Source organism: Triplophysa dalaica, chromosome 15 (assembly GCF_015846415.1).
Source record: "Triplophysa dalaica isolate WHDGS20190420 chromosome 15, ASM1584641v1, whole genome shotgun sequence".
NCBI lineage: Eukaryota > Metazoa > Chordata > Actinopteri > Cypriniformes > Nemacheilidae > Triplophysa > Triplophysa dalaica.
The window spans coordinates 11,072,176-11,098,911 of NC_079556.1; the positions used below are offsets into that span (position 1 = coordinate 11,072,176).

Consider the following 26,736-nt stretch of genomic DNA (forward strand, 5'->3'; position numbering starts at 1 on the left):
GGGGAGCCTCAGGGCCCCCCAAAGAGCCCCTCGGAGGTTCCGATCTTCCTCATAGAGTAAGACGGCCCTCCTGACGGCGCTCACTTCCTTCAAGAGGGTAGGGGACCACCGAGCATCCTCCGTGTCCCTGGATTGCCTTAAACTCGGCCCTGGAAACTCTCACGTTATCTTGAGACCCAGGCCCGGATGCGTGCCCAAGAAGTTCCCACTACTCCCTCCGGGGCCAAGTGTTGAACTTGCAGGCGCTCCCCATAGGGGAGGAAGACCCAACCCGATTAGTGTTGTGTCCAGTACGTACTGGACCGCACGCAGAGCTCTGAAGCTCTGACCAGCTCCGTGTCTGTTGGAGGACAGCAGAAGGGGAAGGCTGTCTCCAAACAGAGGCTGGCGCACTGGGTCGTGGACGCCGTTACGACGGCATTCCGATCTCAGAATCTCCCATGCCCATTGGCAGTGAGGGCTCACTCCACACGGAGTTTAGCCACCTCCTGGACACTGGCAGAAGCGCCTCTCTAGCAGACATCTGTAGAGCTGCGGGTTGGGCTATGCCCAAACACCTTCGCAAGGGTTAACAACCTTCGCGTAAACCCGGTGTCAGCCCACGTCCTGCGTGGCGACATGTAGGACTTGCATCCGGGGGGGCGTATGCCTGCGAAAGCACCTTTCCACCCTCTAACAGGTTGGGTCAGTGTGCTATTTACCTTTTCTTCTTACCCGAACACATCGCTAAGAAACTGGTACCTCACCAGCCTCCCTTCTTACCCAGACACTGGTTAAGAATAGGCATTCCATCCATCACCAAACAAGCACCCCCTGGGGGCTGGCTGGGCAGAGCAGCCTTCCCCCTTAGGCCGGGATACCATGTGAGCTATCACAGATAGCTCTAACCGGACCTAGTGCTACCGGACGTCTGTAACACCCCCTCCGTGGGCTGTTCCGTCTGATGTATCCTCATGAGAATGGTTCCCACTCCTGGTAACCCATGAGCTTCCCCAGGTGGGCCTCCACCTCGCGGTTAACTACTCAGTCCGCACGTTCCATGCGTTCTCCTCCAAGGACGAGACCATACCTATATCCACCATATTCCTCCCCACGGGTAGGAGGTGGCCTCTGTAGCGCTTCTCTGATTAAGAGTCGCGCTTACCCGGTGTAAACTGATCTGGACGGCCTCTCGCCTATAGAGAGCTAAGGCCCCGTCCGTGAAAGTTACCGGTCAGGGCTGTACCCATCTTTCTCCAAGAAAGCTCTGGAACCCCCCGACCACCACACTGGAAGGTTACAGTCTCACGAAAGCTTCGAGATGACACGCCCAGGCTTGTTACCGTCGCTTCGCTAGAGATTGTGACGCGATACAGCGTTGTGGCGTTTTCCATAGGCAACCCCATCTGTCGTTCTCGACACAACGTCGAGAGACCGACAGAAAGGGAACGTCTTGGTTACGTATGTAACCTCAGTTCCCTGATGGAGGGAACGAGACGTTGTGTCCCTTATGCCACGAACACGTATCGTATTCTGCTGCAGTTTGAGAGGTCTCAGGCTCTTCAGAACAAAGGTAAGTGAATGCTGCACGCCGGCCTCCTTTTATACCGGATTTCCGGGGGCGGAGCCCGGCATGCAAATTGCATTCGCCAAATTTCATTGGCCTTTTCTATAGTAGTCAGAGTTGATTGGTTCTCAAGGGCGAACCCCATCTGTCGTTCTCGACACAACGTCTCGTTCCCTCCATCAGGGAACTGAGGTTACATACGTAACCAAGACGGTTTATATGTGGGTCGTTCTGGAACGTATTTGAATTTTAAAATACAAATAAATTATACTATCTATTGCATTTATTCAAACATTAAGAATGTTGTGTACACATAAATGTAGATGAAAATATAAATTAAGTGATTTTAGTGTATTTCATCTATGAATTGCCCATAACCATAAAAATGATTAATTTGTAGCAACCAAATTTCATTTCCTTAAAATACTTCACATTTTTTATAAAAATCTTTAGTATTAAACGTCTTTAGAAACAATGTATTGGCATTTCTTTGAGTTTTGGTAAGTAATCATCACATATTTTTCTTCTATAATTTTTCTTCTTAAATTAACAAAATGAACAAATGTATTTTTCCTGAAAATATCATACAACTGATTTAAAAAATATGGTTCACTTAAGCATATCAGAGATTGCTACTTTAGCCACAAAAATTAGATGTACTTTTTATATAAAATATTAGTTAAAGGGGTCATACGGTGCGATTACGTGTTTTTCTGTTTCTTTGGAGTGTTATAAGTTGCCCATGCATGTATTAGATGCGTAAAATTGCTCAAATTAAAGTGTCGGAACAAAAGATGCATTCTTTCTAAAAGCGAATGGGAACCCAGACCTGCCTGAAACATCTTGTGTAACCACACCCCCACAAATCTACATCAGCTTGTGGTAGCTTTGAGTAAGACTGCCCAAATGTAGATGCAGGTAAGGTGGGCGTACTTGTAAATCTCATTGTATCGTCACCGCCGCAGCCATGTCGCGAAGAAATTGTGTTTCGTTGCGAAATGACAAAAGATGATACAACTAAAAACGAACGGTTACATTTTATTTACAACACAGTTCCAGAAAAGTACAATCCGAATATTCAAGTTTGTGCAGCGCATTTCACCGAAGATTGCTTCACAAACGTGGGAGAGAGATTAAGACAGGCTTTGTGTGAAAGCTTTGGTTAAAAAGTGGGTTGATCAAGAAAGGTAAAAGCGTTCAGGTTATTTACCATTCCCTGCTGTAATGTAAGCTTGTTTCTCACAAGCTCTGTATGATGTATGTGGTTGTTTGTTTATAGTCTTTATAACGTCGTATATAAAAGGTAAAACAGTTAGCTATAGTTTTTAACTATTTAACATAATATTGTTTTATAAAACCTTACCCATCGTTTACATCCTGCTCAAGTCGAGCTGGCAAAGTTGATATATGGGCTTGATCATCTTCATTTTCCGTATCAGATTCGGGCTCGGATAGATATGAGGAAATCACAATGACATTTTATCACCTGTCTGTCAGTGCAATTGCTTGGGAGCATGATGTTCCGAATATGATAAGAGGCGTTACATTTCTCTTACACTTGCAGTATTCGACCAATCACTGTGCACTGGTTAACTGGCCAATCATAGCACAACTCGCTTCTCGGAGCGATGAGCTTTGTAAAAAATCAGCTCGTTTCAGAGAGGTGGGGTAAAGAGGAGATACAAACATGCACCGTGTGTAAAATACAGCGTTTTTTAACATTAAATCGTGTATACACATTACATTAGATCTAAAACAAAACATAATATTTGTTTAAGCCGTGTCATATGACCCCTATAACAATTTTTTTTAGATTATTGGTCGTTATACGTCATTGAATCAGGTAAAGTACAAATGAGCTTGTTGATTCCTCATCACCGTGAAGCGAAAAATGCAGCAGACCTACACACATAGGAGCACTTGTGATTTCAGACCCTCTGAATTCAATCTGGTCCGTTCTGATTATCTGAAACAGCGATGGACCCCATTTTCTGTTAGGGGCCCTGGAATCAAATATTGAACAACCTAATGCACACATGCAACTGTATTCATTACCATTTTCTTTCCAGCAATAAGCTCGCATACGGAAGCAAAATGCAAACATTTTGCTTCTAAAGCATTTTTGCATCAATTTATTTACACATTGAAATCAAAAGCAGTTACATGTACATACTAGAAGTGTATGCCATCTATCATCAGACAAATGCAGCACTTCACCGCCTACCTGACAGCCCTGGAATACATTTACCTGGGTCAGAAAAGGAATAAAAAATATGCAATTCAATTTACACAGCGTGGAAGTCAAATGACACACATACATATGTGAACTGTAACAGTGTGTCAGCACTCCTTGAACACAAGCCCACAGGACCAAAGCTGCTTTAAAGAGGTAAAACACAGTGCCAATTTTAAGTGTTCACATTCACAAACATGTAGAAATTGGTAGAGTATGGGTTTTATTTTTACGATTAAGAAAATTGTTCAAAAAATAATTCTAAATCTGTATGATTCTGTTTTTCTGAAAATAAGGGATAGTTCACCCAAACATAATAATTCTGTCATTATGTGCTTACACTCTTTTCTTTTCAAACCTGTATGACTTTCTATCTTCTGCATAACACAAAGGAAGATATTTTAAAGAATGTTGGTAACCGAACAGCGGGGGTATTCACTTGCATTGGTTTTTTTGTCCATACCAGTCAATGGGTATCGCCCTTGTTCAGTTACCAACATTTTTCAAAACATCTTCTAGATATTTGCAAAACCTATTGACAAATATAAAGGTTGACTAATAATAATGATTTGAAATATGGAGATATACTGTATTAAAATACTTTACTCAAAGATGCCAAAAACCATCCGTTCTTGCATTAAATAATAAGTGGCAACACATTAATGTCATATGCAGAAGTGCAAATAAGTACATAAATATGAGTTCTGTTAAATTATAGTTTCTTTCCTAAACGAAAGCTTATGACCTCAGAAAACTTGATTTTAGTGCATCAAGTTTACTCACTTTATTTCCATTTTTTCTCAAAAAGCAGCATAAACATATTTCCTAACTCTCTGTGTGCCCGATCAATGAAGCAAAGTCATTCAGGTTTGGAAGGACACGATGGTGTCTAAATGGTGACAAAACTTTCAATTTCAGGAAAATTTCATTACATTATAAATGTGTGTTTTAGTTGGTTCAGTTGTAGGTGTGTTTATCTTTAAAATCTATCCGTTGTGCTTAGGGATGTTTTTGTTTTGTTAAGTAAACCATGAAATTGAGGGACATGATTTGCAGTTTCAGGGCCCGTATTCTTAAAGCTTCCTATAATTTATCTTAAAAACTTCTACTTGGAGTCTTAGCTTAAAAATGATTCAGGACCAATCTGAGATCAACTCTGAGAAAGGAAAAGACAAAAACGTTTATCTTAGTGAGGAGGCGGGGCTGACCCCGTTGCTATGTAAGACACAGTCTTTTAAAGACTGTGATTGGTTGGTTGGCCAAGAAGAAAAAAAAGCGAATTTTAGTATAGGGTCATTATTGTGAAATTACACATGTTTTTTTCCTGTTTTATCTTACTCATACACACACACAAACATACACACACTATATATATTTGATTTATTTATTTTCCGTTCTGTTAATGTCAACGTATTTGATAGAAAATGAACAGTAACACAATAGGTAAGTGCTGTAATTGTGTGTGTGAACCCTATAGAAGGTTGTGACAGATGTATTTCTTCAGTTGCTTAATATGTTAATGAAGTGATTTATGGCGCTATGGCATTTCTGCGCTGTCTTGGAGATTTTAGCGTGTCTCTAATAGGATCGGTCACAAACATGAACCCTGCATGGTCTAATGTGTTGTGTCTTATTAACACACTGTCATTCAATTTGATTTAATGTAATTTTATAGTGCTTTTACAATTTGCATTGTATCAAAGCTGCTATACAAGAAAACCAAGATAAACTAAAGTTGAAAGCACAAAAAAAATATACAAATAAAAAATCTGATAAACCTTAAAAGTAATATGGAAATTGTCATGCATTGCAACACATTTCTTCTCACGTGTTTCATACATTTTCTCTACTGCTAAAGGGAACTCTTTTAAAAGGCCTCCTCACTACTCCTAAAATGTTGGACCTTAAGAGCTCTTTTAAGGGTTAAGATGCTTTATGAATTACTTTTTTTCTTTACTAGGATCTTTCTGTAATTTGAAGGGGAAATGCCCACATTTCTTAGAATTTTCTTAGAAATTTGTCACTAGGAGCAACTATTGGCGCCAAGATTCTTCATGAATACAGGCCCTGGTCTTTATAGAAACGGTGGTTTTGAAAGAGCAACAGTGTGAAATTGCAGTTCAGTGCATTTTTCCAACATACGCTATCATCTATAAAACTATATAATAAACTTCAATAGGATTCTTACACAATTATAGGACGGACTGTCACATTCACTTCAGAAGAATTCTGAGCAGGAATAGAGAGAGATGTATATTGGTCAGGATGATGCGGTTGTCATAGTTACCATAGTGATGATGTGGTCAAGAGGGTAGAGATGCTGCAGTCGGGGTTCATGAATCAAAGTTGTCTGTCTATACATGTGTATAACAGTATATGTGGTAAGATACTATAATCTAATCGTAAACCCTCCGAATGTACTCAAGTTTAGTAAATGAGGGACGTTGGCTTGCATGGTCAAAGTTCACTTTTTATAATTCCTAAAGGCTATACAGGGTTTCATCCCAGAATGGTATGTGATAGCTCACACTGTAACTCCATCACATCTCTCTTAAAGAAACAGAAATTCCACAGAAACACAGTGACCGGCTCCCAGCAAACAACCAACTGGCTGCCTGCAGCACACTGCGGAACATTGTTCTTCTAAACAATGACACATGAGCTCAAACTATTTAACACATATTTGCTTAAACTTCTTTCATCAGGGGCTCCAACCGTCAGCATGAATAAAGTGTTGCAGTTCTCAGGCATCTCTGAGTGCTAAATCCATTGGGAGGGACTCACAAAAATTGGTGTCTGTAAAAAGAGGCTGGTTGAAACAGTGTTGTTTTCTTTGGCTTGGTTTATTTACAGTATATAAATAACAATTATTTAATCTATTCATTAATAAAATATTTTTTTTACTAGCTGGCCTTAAATCTTTAAAATGATACAATGGTGATATACTGAAAAAAGCAATATCCATCCATCCATCCATTTTCTATCGCTTATCCGAACTACCTCGGGTCACGGGGAGCCTGCGCCTATCTCAGGAGTCATCGGGCATCAAGGCAGGATACACCCTGGATGGAGTGAAAAAAGCAATATCCATTTTCATAAACAGAATTTTGGTTCTAAATTCTATGAAGGGATCAGACGAACATTCTCATTAAAAAAGAAGGATTCAGACAGAAGATTAAAATGTAAGTCTATGAATACATTACAGCGCATTGTCATCCAGCAGTGCTTGCATTCTTGTTTTATCACGAAAATGGAGAAAATAGACACTTAAAAACAATGACCCTCATTTCTTGCTTAGAGATAGTGTATAATTATGATAAGCAATGTGGGTATTTCTGGACCTTTGCTGGAGTTTATGTACCAAGTTTCCAAATTATTCCGTGATTGGATCAGCTCATCTTAATTTCTTTGTTTAAGTTTAGCTGTCATATCTCAGAGAATATGGCTTCAAAAACCTCAATCAAATGCCCAATACACCATATGGCACTGAAAAATTTAAAGCGGAGCACATTACCTTAATAGGTTTGCTTGGATGAGGGCTGGAAACCAAATGGTTACAGAATGCTTTTGGTAATCACTGGACACAGAACCCTCACATAGACTGTTTCTCTTGCGGATTGTGTCTGGTTATTGTCTAATAATAATTTTTATTTTATTTCATTTATGTTAATATTAATTCATATTATTATTAATTATCAGTTCATTGAGTTTTGTGGTAAATTCATTTTATTAAAGTCCCAGTGAAATTAAAATGACAATACTTATTTTTTCATGAAGTATAGTTTATCAATGTGGGTTTTTTTTAAATTCATGTACCCTCATAATCTTCAGCTAAAATCTGAAAATGCACTTCCGCCCTGAAATGACTTTCCATCTCAAAACAAGTAAATTAGATGGCTTGGTCGGAGCATAAGTTAACTTCTTCCCTTCAACTGTCATTCTGCTGCCAGCTTTATTTCAAAACAATGCAAAAGCTGTTTTTAAACATCCAATCCCACTAATTTTCTCCTTTGAAATTCCTTTTCACTCGGAAATGTGTCAGAATACGGAAGTAGAAAGGATTGCAACTTCCGGTTCACGGATACTTAAAAAAACTATTTGTTGAATGGGTCCTGTACTTTCGATCGCATTTAGACCAACCGTATGGTACACTGATATCTAGGGGTTGAGCTTGGTATCGGAGTCTAAATTCTAAATATTGTAGAGACAAGTTTAGCCAAGTAACGACTCTTCCATGTTTCTTTTGATTGTTATCAGAAATAATCTACAGTCACTCTATTGTTTGGGAATGTGTACCAGAAGTTCAGTTGAGGTAACACAAGTGCACATGTAATGTTTGTTTATGTTGTTAAGATGAAACCGTTTATAAAAATAAAACCTGTAAAACAGACTGTTGATCTGTTTAATGATGCAGCCGATACACACATATGCATAACATAATTTTATCCTCTACAATTCGGTTGCTAGGAGACTTATTTATTAATTGAATTCATTTCAAATAAATGTCTTATTGGAACCAAATCATATGTGTCATTATTTTTAAGAGTGCATTTTCTCTTTTCATTTTATTCGGCATGTGACAACAAACTGGTGGCTGCTTAAAGCATCCAAGACCATGCAAACTTTTTGTTTCTGCAGTTAACTAAACCAACAAACGATAATTTACAAAACATATCACCTGCCCTTCAACAATGTTACTTATAATAATACATATTTATGAAATGTTAAGATGAACAACATGTACAACCACATTTTCAATAATTCCTACACAGCTGATCCTACTTAGAACTTTAAACTAAACACAGGAAAGTTCATGGTGTGTTCCGTCACGAAATTCCCCGTAGTACGCAATATTGTCATTTAATTAATAAAGGTTCTAAAATAAAATACAAATATTGTGTCTTCCATATCCTGCCAATGCAAATCTAATGAAAAAAATAATATCAGCATGCCCGCTGTGCCTCAATATTGCTGCAACTCTGCATGCTGCAGCCTACAACCAATGCACTTCTGTATATTTTTACATTCGCATGTCAGTAGGGATGCCAGCATAAGTGTGATTTGTCCTCGCCTCTACTGTATTTGGACACATACTGGAAGACAGATAGTGGCATCGCGGACAGCCTGACCCGTGGCTTTCGAGCCACAGCCTATGTCCTCAGGGTGAGCTGACGGGAGACAGGCATGACTCATTCATCAGAACCTAGAAAAATACCCATTAGTTTTGAAACAGTGGCAACCATCATTTTATCTTGCACAGTGTCCAACATAACTCCCTATGGTATGTCTACACTTTGCTTTTAGTACCTTCCAACTTCATTTATTTAGTGTCACGTCTTACAACAGCCCTGTTTGTCACGGTCCTGTCCTTCCAGTCCTGAGTATTCGGGCCTTGGGGACAGAGCCGTGACAATGTCATGTCTTGTGTGTTTCGTCTTTTGTGGAGACACGGGGCGGTTTGTTTTGACATTTCGCCACGTGTCTTCTGTGTAGCTCCGCCCCCTCGTCTCTCTGTCTAGCGTCCCATTAGTGTTTCATCTCCCTCACCTTTCTATGACTCTTCCTGCTAGTCGCACTCATTGTTAACTCTTGTCACCTGCCCGTCCAGATCCCTTTGTCATCGCTCCTCATTAGTTTCCTCTTATTTAATGTCCCTGATTCCCTTGCTGTTGTTTGGTTCATTGTACTTACTAGTTACTCTGTGTTAATACTTCGTGTTTGTTATTACCTGTTGCCACTACCTTGTTCCTGCTTCCCTTGTGTTTGGACTTATTATTTAGATTATCCTGAACTTTGTTTTGCCCCCTCGTGGGACCTTTTCTGTTTGTCGGTATTGTTTAGTTTCTTGTTTGCCCCATCGTGGGTTTATTATTTTGTGCCTTAATAAATATTGTTTAACCCTTTCACTTCTGCCTGCGTCTGGGTTCTGTGCGACCCGACACTGTTGGTGCTCACAGATTTTTGGCAGTGACATTCCTGTTTGAAGATTTAAAAAGAGGCTCATTAATGGTGCCAAATAGACATTTTCCAGGCTTCAAATTGGCTCTGTAGGGGAGACTGTTTATTATTTATAAGATTTATTTCAATGTCTATAACTCAGAGCGCCTGAAACGTTGATTTATTATTCCCACATTTATCTACTGTTGAAATGTACTTTTCGTCCATGTCTAATTTTGTGTCTGGTACAAAATGTTATCGCTGCTGGGGTTGGTTGTAGCGATAGGTGAGTGGTAACATTACACAAAAACGTGGATTTCTTAACACTCCTGTTATGTGCATATTTTAGCAATGATTTAATATATGTAAATTAGGTGTGGAGTTTTTTAAATATTTTTTTAAATATTTTTAAGATAAATTCATAAAATTTAAATTGTTATTTGTTTTTTAATCACATTTTACCTTCCTAAAATATTAGGACAAAAAAGATTTTGATTTGTATGTATTTCATCTGTACATTGTAGTTCTCTGAATTGAGTTCCTTCAGAATCCACAAGAAGCTGCTGTTCTCCCAGATGCTTCAAAATACTAAGACCATACTAAGACCAAGAAAATAATAAAATAACTGAAAAATAACTATTATTTTCAGATATTTTTGGTATTATCATATAAATTTATTTCCTTGCTGACTATTTTCAAGGTTTAAAAATACAATCAGAAAACTTCTCAGAAAATGTCAGAGTTACTTTAGACATAACAGGAGGGTTAAAAGATAGCACAGGTACATCTGTAAAACATCTGCTGAGTAGAAAAATCTGATAAACGTCCTAGAAAACCAATATATTCTTAATTATAAACATCACAGACAACATCTAGATACCTACAGGACATCTGACAGAAAAAGTCTCAGAGACCTATGAGCAAACAATAAAAAAAACTTCTTAAATGCAGACATAACACGTCTCCCAGATGTGTGTGTGCTATTAGTTTTGTCAATGCTTATTTCTTTATGGGTCCAGTAGATTTTTTGGAAGTTCTTGTATTTTAACGTAGGTGAAACACTTCTGTTGCTGTTATGGTGATTCCTGTGTTTCCATTCTCATCCATTAACAACCAAATTTAACTTTCCTTCCTAAATATATAGCCATGAAAAGAAAGTGAATTTCAGTTTTTCTGAATCTATACTTATAGTTGTGTTAAGGTGAAATGGTCACTTTGTTTCATTCTGTGAACAACTAAAAATTCCCTCCCAAATGTTTCTTTTTTTTTTTTAGCAGAAAATGAAAAACAGGTCAAAGATTTAGATTTAAAAGTATTTAGGAAGAAAAATGATAACCATGCCATGCCGTCTTTACATTACTGTAAGATGACGATGATTTTTTTTAACAGACACTGGACTGAAATGGCCTCAATACATATATACAACATAAATACAATACTGAATAAATTAATATTTGGAATGGTCTCTTAATTTTTTCCATGGCAGTATATACTTATTATTGTATATAAATAGGAGGGTGGAAACATCAAATTTCTAATTTATTATTCTGATGGTGTGAACTCACTATGTTACAACACCTCTTAGTCTCCCAGCATGGTATTTTGCCTTTCTTTGTGTCTTTCTAAGCAGATTACTGTAAGTGTCCTGCGTGCATCAATTATTAAGATGTGGTGTAATGCAGATATTCTCCTCTCGCTTTCAAAGGCAGCAGTATTTCTCATTATAAGCACCGAGTCTGTTTCCATTAAGTATTTATGGACCAGGAATACAGTGGGTAAATCTGACGCTTTGCACAAGCCCCAGATAATTTCTCAAAGCGTAGGTCTCTCTCTCCCCCCTCTTTCGCTTTCCTTGCAAAACTCTGAACGTCTGAGCCTAACACCCTCGCAGCTCTGAGAAACGGAGCTAATCACAAAGAGTGACAGAGGAGGCTAGAACTTTCATAAACCGTGGAAAATCGCCCGAGAAAGAGCGAACATTAGCGCTTTGTGGATGCCAAAGCTTACCTTGCCGAACGCTTCCTGCTGCACTCGGCGCTAATGAGCAGACCAGTTTCTCACTACTAAACAGGGAAGAGGAAACCGAAGACAAGAGGAAGTCTGATTGTCTGATTGCCAGAAATCTCATTTCCTGCCCTGAGCAAAGCTGGCAGAGTGGGCAGAGAGGAAGTGCTGATTTTAATGCCTGCTGGCACAGTGTACTGGATAAGTTCACTATGCGGCAGCTCCCCTGGTGCATTTTCAAGGCTGAAAGTACAACTTGCCCATCAGTCATTTTACGGGGGCCTTCCTTCAGTGCCTCCTACGTCCAACTTGCCCACGTGGCACCGCGTGAATCTCCACAAACGGACACAAATGGGTCACGCGTCGGCAGCAGGGAGGGCAGAGCAGGCAGGTCTAAATGAAAGATGGCAGAGATAGCCAGCAATGCGCACAGCGGAGATGGACAGCGATGCCTCTCTAACAAAAATGACAGACAAAGCTTGAGAATAATCCACTTACTTCTGTAAAGCCCTGAGACGTGATCCAGCTGATCTCTCCCTCTGACCTCCACTCAATCAGTCGGGAGACCTGTAGGCCTTTCTCTGAAATCAATTGTTGTCTTCACTAGCAGAGGAACGTTATGGTTGACAATGTTGCGCTTTGTAATAAAAACGCTTTGTTTGGAGGTCAAGAGGTTTAGCTTTTCTTTCAACAGGACACACCAACCTGTTCTCCACGGAATTTGTTACTATTTTACAGGGTGACTATACACAAAAATTTGATGTGAATTGTACAAAGACGTACAATTATGAGAAAAAATCCTAACTGAAGCCCCACTCCTAAACCTAACGTCACTGACACGAAACGTACAAATGAGTACAAATACACAGGAATTGGCCACCTCTCAAAATAGTTACGAATTGCAGTGAGATTGTGTTGCGGAGAGACCAGGGGATAGTTCTCACACTGTAGTTCTGTCATGACAACTCTCGGAGGGTTTGGCATGGTAGTGTACATGACATATTAATGTATTTGGTCTTGGTGGAATAGATCAGTACGGTGACTTGCTACTGCCAATACATCCACAGCATGCCGCCGTGTGCATACAAGGAATGCTGTTGATGCACATTTAACATATGAATAAACCACCATAGCTTACGTGATCACCTTGTAGTAGATCTATACAGGTGGAGCTGGGGAAGCAGGAGGGATTCTGAAATGCGCACGCTGCTTCAACAAACACTAGCCAATATTTAAACGTAGAGCAGCAAGGTCATTGGCTGCTAATACGGAGAGAACCAATCACCGTGTAGTAATTACTATTAGATTGGTTTAGACTTTAGGACTGCGCCATCTAGAGTTTCATGCCAGAACTTACTCTGTCGTTAGGGTGGTTTTATTTGTATTTATATATATTTTTTTATAAAGCTGAAATTTAGCTTAAAAGAAAATAGTTTCAAAACACAAAACAATTCACAAGTAAACTATAACACAAGTATCGACTTATTGTTTTGACCAGAAAATAATGCTTTCATTTTTCATATAATATAATATAATTTATAAGCAAGATAAATGTAAAATATCCCCTTGTGACAACTTCTCTGTATGATGACCTTTCTATAGTGGCTCATTTCCTGAACCCGATGCAATTTGTCCCTGTGGATAATTTTCAATGTTACTGTGATTAAATATTTACTACACAAATCCCCATGGCTGAGTTTTTGTGTGTGCCTGTATGTTACATGATTACAGAAAGGCAGTGAAGCAAATAATTGTGCAAGTACCTCGGCCACTTATATTTGATGTTAACAACAGGGAGTTATTTTAACGTTCACCTTTTCATATCCCCACAATGTTTCATTCAAATCAATTTTCAATTACATTCCTGAGAATTTACAGCCGGCGCAGCAAGGAATGTGAAGTCTGTCATAATTTACTCACCTGCGTGCTGTTCCAAACCCTGGAGGATTTAATCCTGCGGAAGACATAAGGAGAGGCAGACTGCCTGAGTTGTTCTTTTCAAACAAACAAGCAAATAAATGGGCGGAAGAATGCAATAGAATAATGATAATAATTTGAATAACATGATACACAGCCATTGCAAATGTTCATTTATTCAGCATTTCGAGATGTATTGTGACCATTCCATAACATTGTCTGTTGAATTTCACCAAAATCAAACCTCAGGAGTGACAAAGCCATCCAACAACAATGTGAAAGACTGACAGCATGACAAGACACAAAAACTGTAATACATGTACAAATATGTTCTATTGCTTAAAAGTGAATACGGTCTTGATTTCTTTGCAGTATTTGACATCTGAAAAAATTAAAAAAAGCAGCTTTCTCTGTGCTTTGACCTCTTTATCCAGTTTTTTGCAAATAAATCCAAATAGAAACATATTTTCTGAGACATTTGGTAAAATGTTGTTAGCAGTTCACAGAAAGAAACATAAATAAAGCATAAATCGTAACTTCAGATTTTTTTTTCCATGGCTGTATATTACACGGATTATTATAAATATAATTTAAAGTATGAATGCAATGCTGCTTGTAACAGCATTGGAAGAGCTCTTTTCCAAAATCAATTTTAATAGTTTTCATCAAAATGACATTTCTTTACCTAGACCCATACATTTTGTTAATATTCAATTTATCCTGTTAAAATGGTCTGTTGGCTCAGTCTGAACATGTTAAACAATGATTGTTAAATGAAACTATCAATATCGAATGTTTTCGATTATAAATTAAAATTGTATTTTTATGTTTTTCTAAAGGCTACAAATCCATCCTTTTCTTTCAAAAAATGTTGATTGATTTCTTTTTAAAAACAAACAAACAAGAGAACATGAAACATATGACATCAGGGACTCATACCATAAATTAATATAAATCAAATAAATGCAAATGCATGAAATAAATAACAGCCAAATAAAATAAATAGAAACAAACTAAATAGTAAAATAAAATAAATATTTGCAATTTCATGTTTCAATATTTTCCAGCACATACAACAAATAATTTTGAAATAACACATACAAATACCACTAACGAGCGAATTCTGATTGGTCGAGAAGACATAATGCATTTAGACTAAAAAAAGGTTCGGGACAGGTTCTTGCCGTACATTTTAAACAAGGAAATATAGCGATTTGGCATGAAACATTGATGGAGCAGTGAATGGGTTTAGTACACAGCAAAATGGCAAACTAATTTCTTTTTAGTTTAATGCATTTTGGAAAAGAGCTCTTCATTTGTTCTTGCAAAACAGGTACATTTCTTTGAATATTTGATACCTCAACAAATCCTCAACATTCACAGTCAGCTGTGCAGATTCCTCACATCCAACGGCAATTGTTTACTGTGCATTGTTCACCAGCCGCCCATATGTTTCACAGCACCCGCAGGTAGTGTACACAAGGTAACTGTTCGGGTGTTCCCTGTGATTAATTACTGAGTATAGTTTAGCTCAACCCGGCGCAGGATCACGACGCTGTTCAATTCTCTCAGCCTGCAGAGAATCGCTGAGCTTTCACAACTTCTGTAAATAGACAAAACCAAACACTGCAGCATCTAAATATACCATTCTGGAGATAAATTGTTCTGATCATCTGTGAAAATCCAGGACAGACTTGAAAATGAGATGCAATTTCTTTGTCTTTGTGGGTGTTCTGTTGATGCAGTATACTGATGTGGAATACAATGCTCAGAGTAAAAAGTCCTCGGCTTAGGGTGTCTTCATGTGGATTGGTGATGAAATGCTTTCATGCTTTCACAGGCTTCGAAAGTCAAGGCAAAGTTTCTAATGAACCAAGCGATCCTGCCAACTTTTAATTAGACAAATTGAAAGCTTTATCAAGTCAAAAAGTCTACATGCAAGCCAAAGGGCCCAGTTGTCCTGCTATATATATATATATATATATATAGGGATTCTGTTCCACAAACTCCACTGTAAGGACAAATAAGCATAATTGACTTCCTAGCAATTTGGTTGGAGTCTTATTTGCACAAATCTTTAATAAATGGATATACCCCATGAGCCGAACGGAATTGATTGCCAATAAGCTCATTTGTAGCGCAGGACAGTGAAAGATGGGGCAGTTTAACGTGAATAGCATGACCTGTGGTGATGGTCTCTGTGTTCTCCATACTGTTGAGTCCCTGCTGCTTTGTGAATGATTTCATTCAAATTAAAGCTACCTGTGACTGTTAATCTGGGAGTTAAGCCACTGCAGTGATCAGCAATCAGATGATTGTCATGGGGTTGTGTGGAAAGACGTGGTCACATGACTGTGGAATAACAATCCCACACCCACACCTTAACAGTACTTATCTAAATGAGGACATGCCATAGACTTTTATTACTTGCTTTTATATGCAGCTAGTTATACTAAAATAATATAACCTTATAGACAACTTCTTTTAACAATTTATATTTTTAAAGTGTTTTTACAAATGAGGATGTCCACAAATGGATGTTTTGCTAGGACTTGTTAGGGTTTGCTAACTTTAAGATACAAATATGTCCCCACTATACAATTAAGTGGGTACACACACACACACACACACACACACAAACACGTGGGGCTTCCATAGTTTATAAGGACTTTCCAAAATAATTTATCCTGTAAACCAGGGGTTCTCAACTCTGGCCTGCGAGATTCATTTTCCTGCATAGATTAGATTGCTCTTGAATCACTCTCACGGTACTTTTAAGATGAAAAGCGGCGCATTAAGATGAACTCTCCTATTCCTGAAGGTTAGCCTGTTCAGTTGTGTTTTATCAGGCTAAACTCGGCAGGAAAAAGGATCTTGCGGGCCAGAGTTGAGAACACCTACCCTAACATGAAATGGGTTTTAAACCTGATTTTATTTCCAAATTGTAACATACTTCAAAGTGAAACATGTTTTTAAACAAGAGAAATAATTTATTGATTTTAGGCACAAGGAATTGTGGATATATTTATTAGCATAGACCTGAATGTGAGTTTTCTAAAAAACAGCCCGATACAGTCCAAGAATAAGATAAAAGACCAAACAGCTATCGGGTAGCCTGAGGGGCCTAGGTATTGTTATCGGAAATAAAGTCATTTGAGAGGAAATAAAGCATACATTCTGATAAAAGAGTGAATGGAAGAGAGAATTTTTTTTGAGATTAACATGAATGTGTGTACAAAATGAACAGTAATGCATGTTAACCCTTTTATTTTTATTAACCCATTGCTCTTACGGAATGTAAAAGACGATTGGTCTATTTTATTACATACTTTCAAAGACAGTATGCTGTTAACCAAAACAGCACTTTCGTCTAGTCTGTTTTCCTGATTCTTATGTTTGACTCTCAGTACGGTATGTGAACTAAAATGCTGCTCTTTTTCTCTTTCAGTGTGGAACTAGATTTTAAACTTCAAGAGGATAAATTCCAGCCCTTAATGAACAGACTGTGTCCTCTAGAAGAGCCGTCCTACCCCTCTCTGCCTTACACACATGAGGTGTTTACCTCCACCCCCAAGCGCAAGTCCAAGAAACATGCTCGCTGGAAACTCTGGTTCCTCTAATGTACGGCAAGGAATTTCTTTGAATTTGGGAATCCTGCCTTATCAGACACATCAGCGAGGAATTGTGGCGAATTGTGCTTTCCTAAAAGGATAAATATGAGGAAACACTCACTGTTCTCCACTGTTTGGAACATAGGCCATGGGCACTATTGAGCGAATGGATTTCAAAAAGGAATAATAAACTCTGATAAACTCTAAGTTTGGGAACTGCTGACGTTCCTTGATCTCACGTTTTCCAAAGGGATTACACATTTCTCCTTAGATTTAGACAAGTTAGTAAGGTAAGAGAGCAGGGATGCGGTATGTTTGTGTATGGCATAAATATTCACGTATGTTTAAGTCTCTATCGTATATACATTTATCCCTTTTTTTTCTTTAGGGTCCCTGCAGAGGTGACACGAAAAATCAAGGTTAATGCTAGTTTGCCACAAAGATACTTTGGAAGTATCACATCAAATCAGCAAAGCACAAACTTTTGAGAATTATAAAGTAGATTTGATACCTGAGATACCAATACAGCTCTCTCTTTCTTCCTGCTTTCCCAGATGTCTCCCTTACGGCCATTTCTTCAATTTTATGTAGAGAGGGTTTAAATGAAAATTGATTATCATTCTATGACAGAATAAATCAGTTTATTCCTAGCGAGTGAATGCAGAATTATTTGACTGCATGCACTAATAATCTATGACTTTGTAGAAATATTTTTCTTGGAAAATGTTGGGGATGCACAATTAGTTTGTCAGAATTGGTTAGGATGTAAATGTATGAATGAAAATTGGTTTACCTAGTTTGTGTCCTCGGAAAAGGAAAAAGCAAGGAAAAGAGAAAAAACGTTAATTTATGAAAATACTAGCTGTGATTGTCTTTATTATGAAGATTTATGTATCAAATAATATTCCACAAGCATTTCTGTAAAACCATTTTCTGTGACAACAGAGGTATTTTTACAAGCTCACGGTGGGAATTTAAGTGGAGCGATTCAATTCTGAAATGTTTTAGTGAATACAACATTGTATTTACAACCCGGTTGTGAAACCTACAAATTCCAGCTCAATTTTTCATAAAGTTTATTGTTTGGACTCATACAGTAGAAATGTTTAATAATATGACTGTTTTGTCTGTAGAATTGGACCACTCTGGTTAAACAGAATGTGTTTATTGCAGTGTTATGCGGAAGACATAAAACACAAGAAGAAATAGGTCTAGACTATAACTTACAACACACACCACTCTGTTCATCTTGTCTTTTACTCAATTAAATTGTCAATATGATGGCAGTCAATCACTGAAATCTTGTGCTTGTTTCCCCTCCTAAAGTAGTTAAATGATCACAACGACACAACAGTTGGGGAGTTTAATAATGCAGGTAACATACAGAGGGCTATGTATATTCAAAATGTGCTTAGAATTTATTTAGCTTTTAACAGTCTTTGTATTAGATATTCAGAAATCAGCTTTCCTCAGTACACTCACTTTTACAACAGTGCCAAACACTGTATTTAGCTAGTATTCCAAGAAACTTCATACTTTAAACTAAAGGTTATTTTAATATCTATATATTATATAAATAAATAATAATCTGTTTAATTAAAAAATACTTGGTCACCTCACAATATTGGTTCTAATTCAAAGGTTTTGTTTAATCGGAACACATCTGAATACAACTTATTCTTGTAGCATAAACACAGATGCATCGTTATATCTTGAGAAAGTGCAATTGATTTATATTGTGCAATATTACATTTTATACCGTTTCTATCCACAGTGCATTTCAAATAAAGAAACAGATGCAAAATATTGTGACTCGCCTGTTCCAATGTAAGTTCTTTAGAGCAAAACCAAAGGAGAGGGCCTTGTTTTGGGATGCTCACAAAGCAGATTGCATTGGTGATACTCAATTCATGGAGATGATTGAAAAGTGCTTTGAACAGGACTCAGCTGGATGATGAGACGGTTGGAACGTTTCTCTCGAAAATTGATTGGCTACGGCTTTGGCACATAACATAGAAATGCCCTGTGATTGGACGGCATCCAGCAGAACACCTGCTGCCAAGATATTGTCAGTCGCATTGACTTGAGGGATAAAAGATACTTCTGAACTCGTTGTTTTTCTTAAACATAACAAATATAAACATTACTAATGTAATGCTGCTGACCCAGCACAAACTTACGACGTCAACAAAATATTTTCAGAATTTCTATGTGTCTGTCCTGTGATCACAGCCTTACGTCAGCATTGATAAAAAGTTTATTATCACGGACTCACAGTCACACTTCAGGGAAATTTATAACTATTTTACAAGGTGCCTAGTTTGTATAAATCCGCACAAAGTGAATCATACAAAAATGCTTAGTAAAAAAGAATAATAGAAAAATAAACATAAACAGATTTATCCACCTCGTAAAATGGTTATATTTGCCTTTAGATTGAGTTGCACTTTTAGGTAGGCTAAATACATAAATGCAAATATGATGAATACAAAATTCACTGAATGCTGTGTAAAAACTGAACCGGATAGAACAGTTTTGTAAATTTTGTTCATCAGTTGTACCAAATCTGTATGAATTTCATTTTCCTATAACACACATATCATCACTGAATGCTATGTGGTGTTGAAACTCCCAGGGTACGTTTGGGACTGTAAATTGTGACGTGTGTCAAATTTGGTGCCGATATAACATGCGGTTCAAAAGATATCACAATTGAGGACAAATTTCAAAATGGCCTACAGGCCGATCATCCAATCTTGACAGAATTTAACTGTACTAGGAATCTGTAGACAACAAGATCTCTGTTTTCTGACAAACATTTAAAAAATTACAAGCAAAAATATCTCGGTCCAAAGATCGTCTCAGCCGATTTTCGTGAATATCAGTCACAATTTTTGGACTAGAGGTGAAAAAACACAATACTGTACTTTTTGAGATGTCCGATACTCAATTGGTTGGAGTCTTAGTGTAACACATGGAATGCGATAAGCGTGGCGAGTGCATGTGTGCCGAGTAGAATTTTTGTACATCAATGGGTTCAAAAGTTACAACCGTTGGAAAAGTGCATTTTTGAACTGCTGGTGACGCTATAGAGTGAGTGCTAGAGACCCCATAATTGGTCCCGTGACTAATGAGTACCACCTCTACGAATGTGCCAGATTTCATCATCTTCCTAAGTACGGTTCATAGGGCTACCACAGACTCCCATCGGTTAAGAAGAAGAATACCAACAGGAACAATAGTGGCCATAATAAAATAAAAATCATGAAAAATGGAGATATGAGGTGTCTACCCGACAATGAAGATATGAGACCATGTAATACAGTAGACAAAAGAACATGTAAAAATATATAATATGAAGCTGTATACATACAGTATGTGGGTAGTTGATAAATATAGCATAAACGTGTCCTATGTTATGACAACAACAACAAAAACAAGAAAACTCATAATGAAGATAAACCTTTCTTATGCTATTTTATTTAATAAATAGAAATATAAATAATATTAAATGATACATTAACACAGTTTGTTTTATTTTTGCTATGTCACAATTTAGGACATACATATGTGTAAGGTATATTTATCAAATACTCGTATTCAGTGATGTGGATAGGATTGTGATGTGAAGAGGATGCTATGAAAATAGTCATTCATATTTGGTGCAATGTGAGAGCAAATACATTTTATTATAATGTCATTTTTGGAAGGACATATCACAGTGACACATTTAAAAAGAAGACATTTCGGTAACACTTTATAATAACTGCATGCTATGAATCATTAGTTAAGCATCAGTACATAGTTAATTAATCATTTATGAAGCATTGGCCCCACATTAATAGACATTAGTAAGCAGTTTATAAATACAGCTACAAATGCTTTGTTCTTGATTTATAAGCATGTATAGAATATGCTTAATAATCAAATTTTCATACTTTATTAAAGATGAATTCATCATTTCTAAATTAAGGATAACATTACTTACAAACCAGTTAGTTAGGAGTTGTTACTGGTTCATGAGATCATTTAAAAAGTGTAAGAAAATGATTAATAAACTCTTTGAATGCACATTTATACATCTTATTATTCTGACATATAGTAACAGTTACTTAATTTGTTAATAAATGCTTTTTTAACACACATTCCTGCTGTAATTCATGATTAATTAAGGTAGTTATAAAACATTTACTATTATAATTTATAAACATTTACATATTATAAAGTGTTACCGACATTTCTTCTCAAAGTATTGTGTGTTCTGCGGTCACACTAGACTTATGCATGCAAAATTAGTTCGGACGGTGCGGTTAAAATGGGCCAGAGCAATTCCACCATCTTTTACATATCTGTACCGAGAGGTCATGTTGGTAAGATTTTTCTTCTATTGGTCTCAATCCTTCATTCATGTAACACGAATTCACAGGTCAGTGTCACCAAACTTAAACTTTGCAACGCAGCAAAATGTGAAATATCGAACGGGCTTGCGTTTCTGGTCTGTCACATTCATATGCGTATGGAAGTAAATTAAACGAAGAGTTTATAGTGTGACCGCAGCATAACTTATTTCAAAGAGCTGTGTTAGTGTTGACTCCAAATCTTAGCATATGAAATGACTGTGATCTGCTCTATAGCTGCTCATGCTTTAGGTGCCTCCTGGGTACAACAAAATCGATATTTTACCACTGGCATTTAAACAAAACCTTTATCTGTGAAAAAAATGTCCAGCTGTCCTCTCATGACCTCAAAATAATATACTCTATTGCCATAGAATACCAACCTGACAAATAAAATTCTTCCCTTCAAAGTGAATATGAGGATAAGGGGCTGCAGGCAAATTTTAAGCTCTGATGTTGACATTCCACAATGCATAGCAAGCGAGTTCAAATCTCTAAGAGAAATATCCAAGAGGCGCTTTAAATCTGGGATAGGGAGGCCAATGGTGAAAGTAGCTGTCCTTACAACATTCGCAATGGCCCTAGAAGCAGAGATTGTCTGCAATATCCAGAGATAGCTTTAACTGAAGGTTCATCCAGGGTCACCCTAAGTTACCAAAAATAAATAAAAATGGGAGAGGCACAAATAAAATGTAGCCTATGCAGAAAGCACACAAAACAAGGCTGCTAAAAGGAGAGACGCGTGTTTCATAGCGTGAAAGGCTAGAACAGCCCTTTTGTAATAAATTAAGCTTTTGCATTAGGAGTAATTACGATCACAAGAGAGAAGAACAGCACGTGATAGTCAGCGAAATCCAGATGGGGTTATGGACAACCGGTTTGGGCTAAATTTTAATCACCAGCCGCATTGCTTTAAAAATTCAAGGCCTCCTAAGAGCTCATTAATAAATGATGGAGGACTTGAGTTTAGCGGGGCTTAAAAAGTAAGCAGCTGGGGCCGGTGGCCTCAACCCTCCAAATGTTTATGAGGACACTCAAACTCAGCAGTGGACTTAACAAGGGCTGAAGAACTTCTCTGACAACAGGAGGTTGAGGAGCTTTAATGGAAATTACCGCCTGAGGATAATGTTTGCAAGAATCCAGAGCTGGCTTAGAAATGCTAACTTTGCATATGTGTCAACCGTCCCCGTCCGGGCACATGCACCAACAGAGCCACCGGAACGACGCATTCTGCCTTTTTGTGATTGTTCAAATACGAACAATCTGTTTTCTCCAGACCTTGTTTTATAATGCTAAGACGTGGGCAGAGCGAATACAAACATCTGCCTCCAGTGACTGTTTGGGGTAATTGGCTCAGCGAGTTTGCAGCCATAAAGAACAGTTTCCTCAGGAAAGTGCATTTTACTGGGTTATTTTGCATATGGCTTGCTTGAAATGTAATAGGTTTGGTAAACGTGTAGGGTACCTATAGGAAAGAGAATGCAAATGAGATTACTTTAATACCTCAATTATTTCTAACATAAAAGACATAAAAGAGTTTGAATGGGGAGCACATTGAGAGCTTTACTTAATCTGCTTCTTAGATTTGTCTCCTGAGAAAAGGAGTCTAATTTTACAATTGTCTCCTCAATGGTGCTCGTGTGTGTGGGTAATACTAGCAAGCAGCCCATCTATGGAACAGGCCAATTTTTTTATTTATTTACACAATAATAATATTTTCCATTGCAATCCTTTCATTTTTATTATTTGGCATGTTTGTGTGGTGCTGCGCGTCCCTGTGTGTATTAAGCAGAGTATATTCGCCAATAGGCGCATATTACTACAGTAACACGCCCTTTAAATAAAGTACAATTAATGCACCCTTGACTTTAGACCAGGATTTAGTTGGTCAATTGTGAAATTAGAAAATCACTTGCCTCAGAATAGCAATGCACCAACAATGCGCGTCAACACACCTTGTTTTTAGAAAAGCACGCTCATCAGCGAACAGACAGACACAAGTGCATTTGCTATTTAAAGGGGCGATTCGGCGGAAATACGTGTTTTTCTTTGTCTTTGGTGTGTTGTATGTGTTGCCCATGCATGTATTAGACACGAAAAATTGCAAAAATGTAAGTGTTGGAACAAAAGATGTATTTTATCTAGAATGCTCACCTCGTGTAACCACACCCGGCGAATCTACGTCAGTTCGTAACATGATTTGACTAAGACCGCCCAAATTGATATAGCCGCGTCAAATGACCCCTTTAAGTAACGTGGTGCTGGATGTGAAAATGATAACTGCATGAGGCAGAACTATAGCAAAAAGCACTTCATGCCTGGCATCGCATTGCGCCGAGAGTATGATATGGCCCTGAGTGACTAACTGGTGGCAGTGCTGTTGACAACCTGGAAAATAAAACCATAAAAGTTCAGGAGGAATGTAAAAAAATGCTAGTGGCTACTGGACGCAAATGTTAAATCAGAGAAAAAGTTCAACAACGTCCCCTTCCAATTGAGACGTGCCCCGCTGTGTCATACAGACGGCGTAATAATATGAAATTCAGACTATATTGTGCACCACAACAGAACGGGGTGAGAAAGAAACGTAGATTCAAGTAATATAGGAAAGTGAGGAACATAACACTGATGTTTATACAGCCATTGGTTTTCCCCTTTGACCCTAACTGTGTTTATTTACAGTAAGCCATCAACAGCTTGGTTCTTGCTTTCAACTGCGTAATAGCCTCTGAAAGTCTCTATAGACATTAAAGCCTGTACAATTTCACGCCGCTGTGCCCCACAAGCAGTAGAATGCAGGGGTCAGGAGATTTCCGTTTGATTTAGAGCTTTAGAATCGGTCGCACAAAACTGGTGAAGAAACGAGCTAAACTTTTTAGCTGTAGTTCATGCAGGGATCAGACTGGCCTAAAGGCCCAGGGCACAGGTCTAAGCCTAGAAGACATACCATGAATAATGAATGCCAAGGGCATGCAAAATTGAAGAGGACAGCACCTGCGGTATCTTCCCGTCTCTTTGTCACATCCATAACAGAATCGTCATATCCACAACGGTTCATATTCCTCATAAATGGGCATATGAAAATTAAAAACTATTTTATGTTTTATGAATAGCCATCTTTTCTCCATTTGTTGGATATTATTGCTTCTGGTTTGTATGAGTATGTTGTCTATCAAAAGCATGCTTCTATATTTCGTCACATCCATAACACTTTACTTTTCCTCTCTTTTAAAATAGGAAATGTGTGCATAGTCTGATATTTGTCTGATGTCTGGACTTTATCATCAGGGTTTAGTAAAATACAAATGGATTATTCAAAGTATTGGTAATAAATGCATTCTCTGAAAATGTAAAATCAAAGGTACGAAAAGACAATTAAATCAATATCAGGTTCTAGTGCTTAATAGCTTCTATCAATTCTCAATGTGAGCTTAAAACAACTACGATTCATTTCAAACCAGTCTAAACAGTTGAATCTTTCAAGGAACAAGGTTTATTCTTATTAAACTTCGGCAGGGAGCATGAATCTTAAAGAAAATGTTTTGTTTTCCAACATCATTCACAAAGGTAAACGGGACCTGGCCACTACAATGTGGATTTTCTAAAGCTTGGTAATAAAATTCCTTTATAAAGGGGTTCATTTCATTTATGCCTCTCTATGAATTTGATCATCTGGACAGGAAATTACATCTCTGAGGTGTGAATGCCGCTTGGGTTATAAAGGAATCATAATAAATCTGCTACATGTCAAAAATTAAAATGGGTCTTCATTTATTAAAGTGTCAAGCAGAATAAAGACATTGAGACAGATATGGAACAACTCTAAGGTGAGTAAATGATGACAGAATTTTTTTTTTGGTGAAGTATCCCTTTAAAGGACGCTTTACGAAGGGTCAATTTCCCACACATGTGTAATGCCTAAGAATTTTCTGTAGACATTATCTCAAACTTTATGCTTTCGCCAGCAGAAATATTCAAATCCTGCGATACTTCATAAATCCTGGGATTTACAAAAGAACAGGAATAAAGCAGGTGCTAGGATTTCTCCCTAAACTTCAAGGCAGCAATCATTTTGTGAATGTCTGTTATTTGGAGCATATATAGCATACACAGACGTAGCTACAGATGAAGGATTAACCAAGATTACAACATAATTCTAAAAGGAAGAGGAGACAAATTCATGAGCTTTACAAGTACTTAGACACATCATTTAAAATCATGCAAACAGACATTGTACAATCCCTGCAGGGAGATCAAAGCAACAGAAGAGTGCAAGAGGAAGAGGAAGACAGAGTCGCACCTGGAGACAGATCTGTTTTCACTGGGCTTTTAGAGTGCTGGTGATAACTGCTTGATGTTGCATGAGCTCTGTCTCCTGCGTGGCTCTCGGCACAACAGCAGCTTTGGCCTGAGAGAGCTGAAAGCAATAGAGTGAAACTATCAGTGCAGAGCAGGACACACAAACCCCCAAACATATTCACATGTCGTTCATTTAGTTAAAGCAATGGTTCACCCAAATGCACATTCAAGCACAAACATTCAATGCAAGCATTGCATTCACATTACAGTTTTTTTTAACTGCTTGCACACATTTTCACCTCTTTTTTTTACTTTACTCACAAATCCAAGAATTGCACACACAAAATGAAAAATGTCTCGCATCTCTTGCAAAAGGAAGCTCTCCATTCCAAAAATTACAAACACATTTCGAAAGCAATTTTTTTTCCGTTTCCGTTTTTTGGATCTATCATTACACGGTTATTCAAAACCTGAAGCTCTTCTTTAATGAGCCCCTTTGTACATATATGTACAAGATTGAAAGTAGTTGGCAGAGAGGTGTTGAAAATTCATTGTAAAAACAAAAGCAAGATTGAAACCAAACTTTTAATTTACTGTATTTTTTTGTTGTAAGCATTAGTGATTGTGAATACAGTATTACTGAACTCGCAGTGACACAATGTATTGTTGAGGTACAGTATTTATTTTGGCAATAATTGCGGCATCATTAAGGATATGGTTGCATATTTCATAAACTCTGATAGGATTTTTGGCCAAAACCAAATTCAGGATTGCCGTCTATTGCTCTTCAGT

The 26,736-nt window shown here is 37.7% G+C and overlaps 1 protein-coding gene across 4 annotated transcripts in view; it reads left to right on the plus strand.

The window, feature by feature from the left end:
- insyn2ab (inhibitory synaptic factor 2Ab) overlaps nt 1–19,050 on the plus strand; it is a 54,386-nt gene extending 35,336 nt beyond the window's left edge. For 2 of the 4 annotated variants that reach the window (XM_056768787.1, XM_056768788.1), the window contains exon 4: nt 17,086–19,050. In XM_056768787.1, the coding sequence (XP_056624765.1) occupies nt 17,086–17,257 (172 nt within the window). In that variant the 3' untranslated portion in view covers nt 17,258–19,050. The remainder of the gene's footprint in view (nt 1–17,085) is intronic. The other 2 variants (XR_008909179.1, XR_008909180.1) reach the window with 2 other exon arrangements.
- Nucleotides 19,051–26,736: the final 7,686 nt, after the last annotated feature.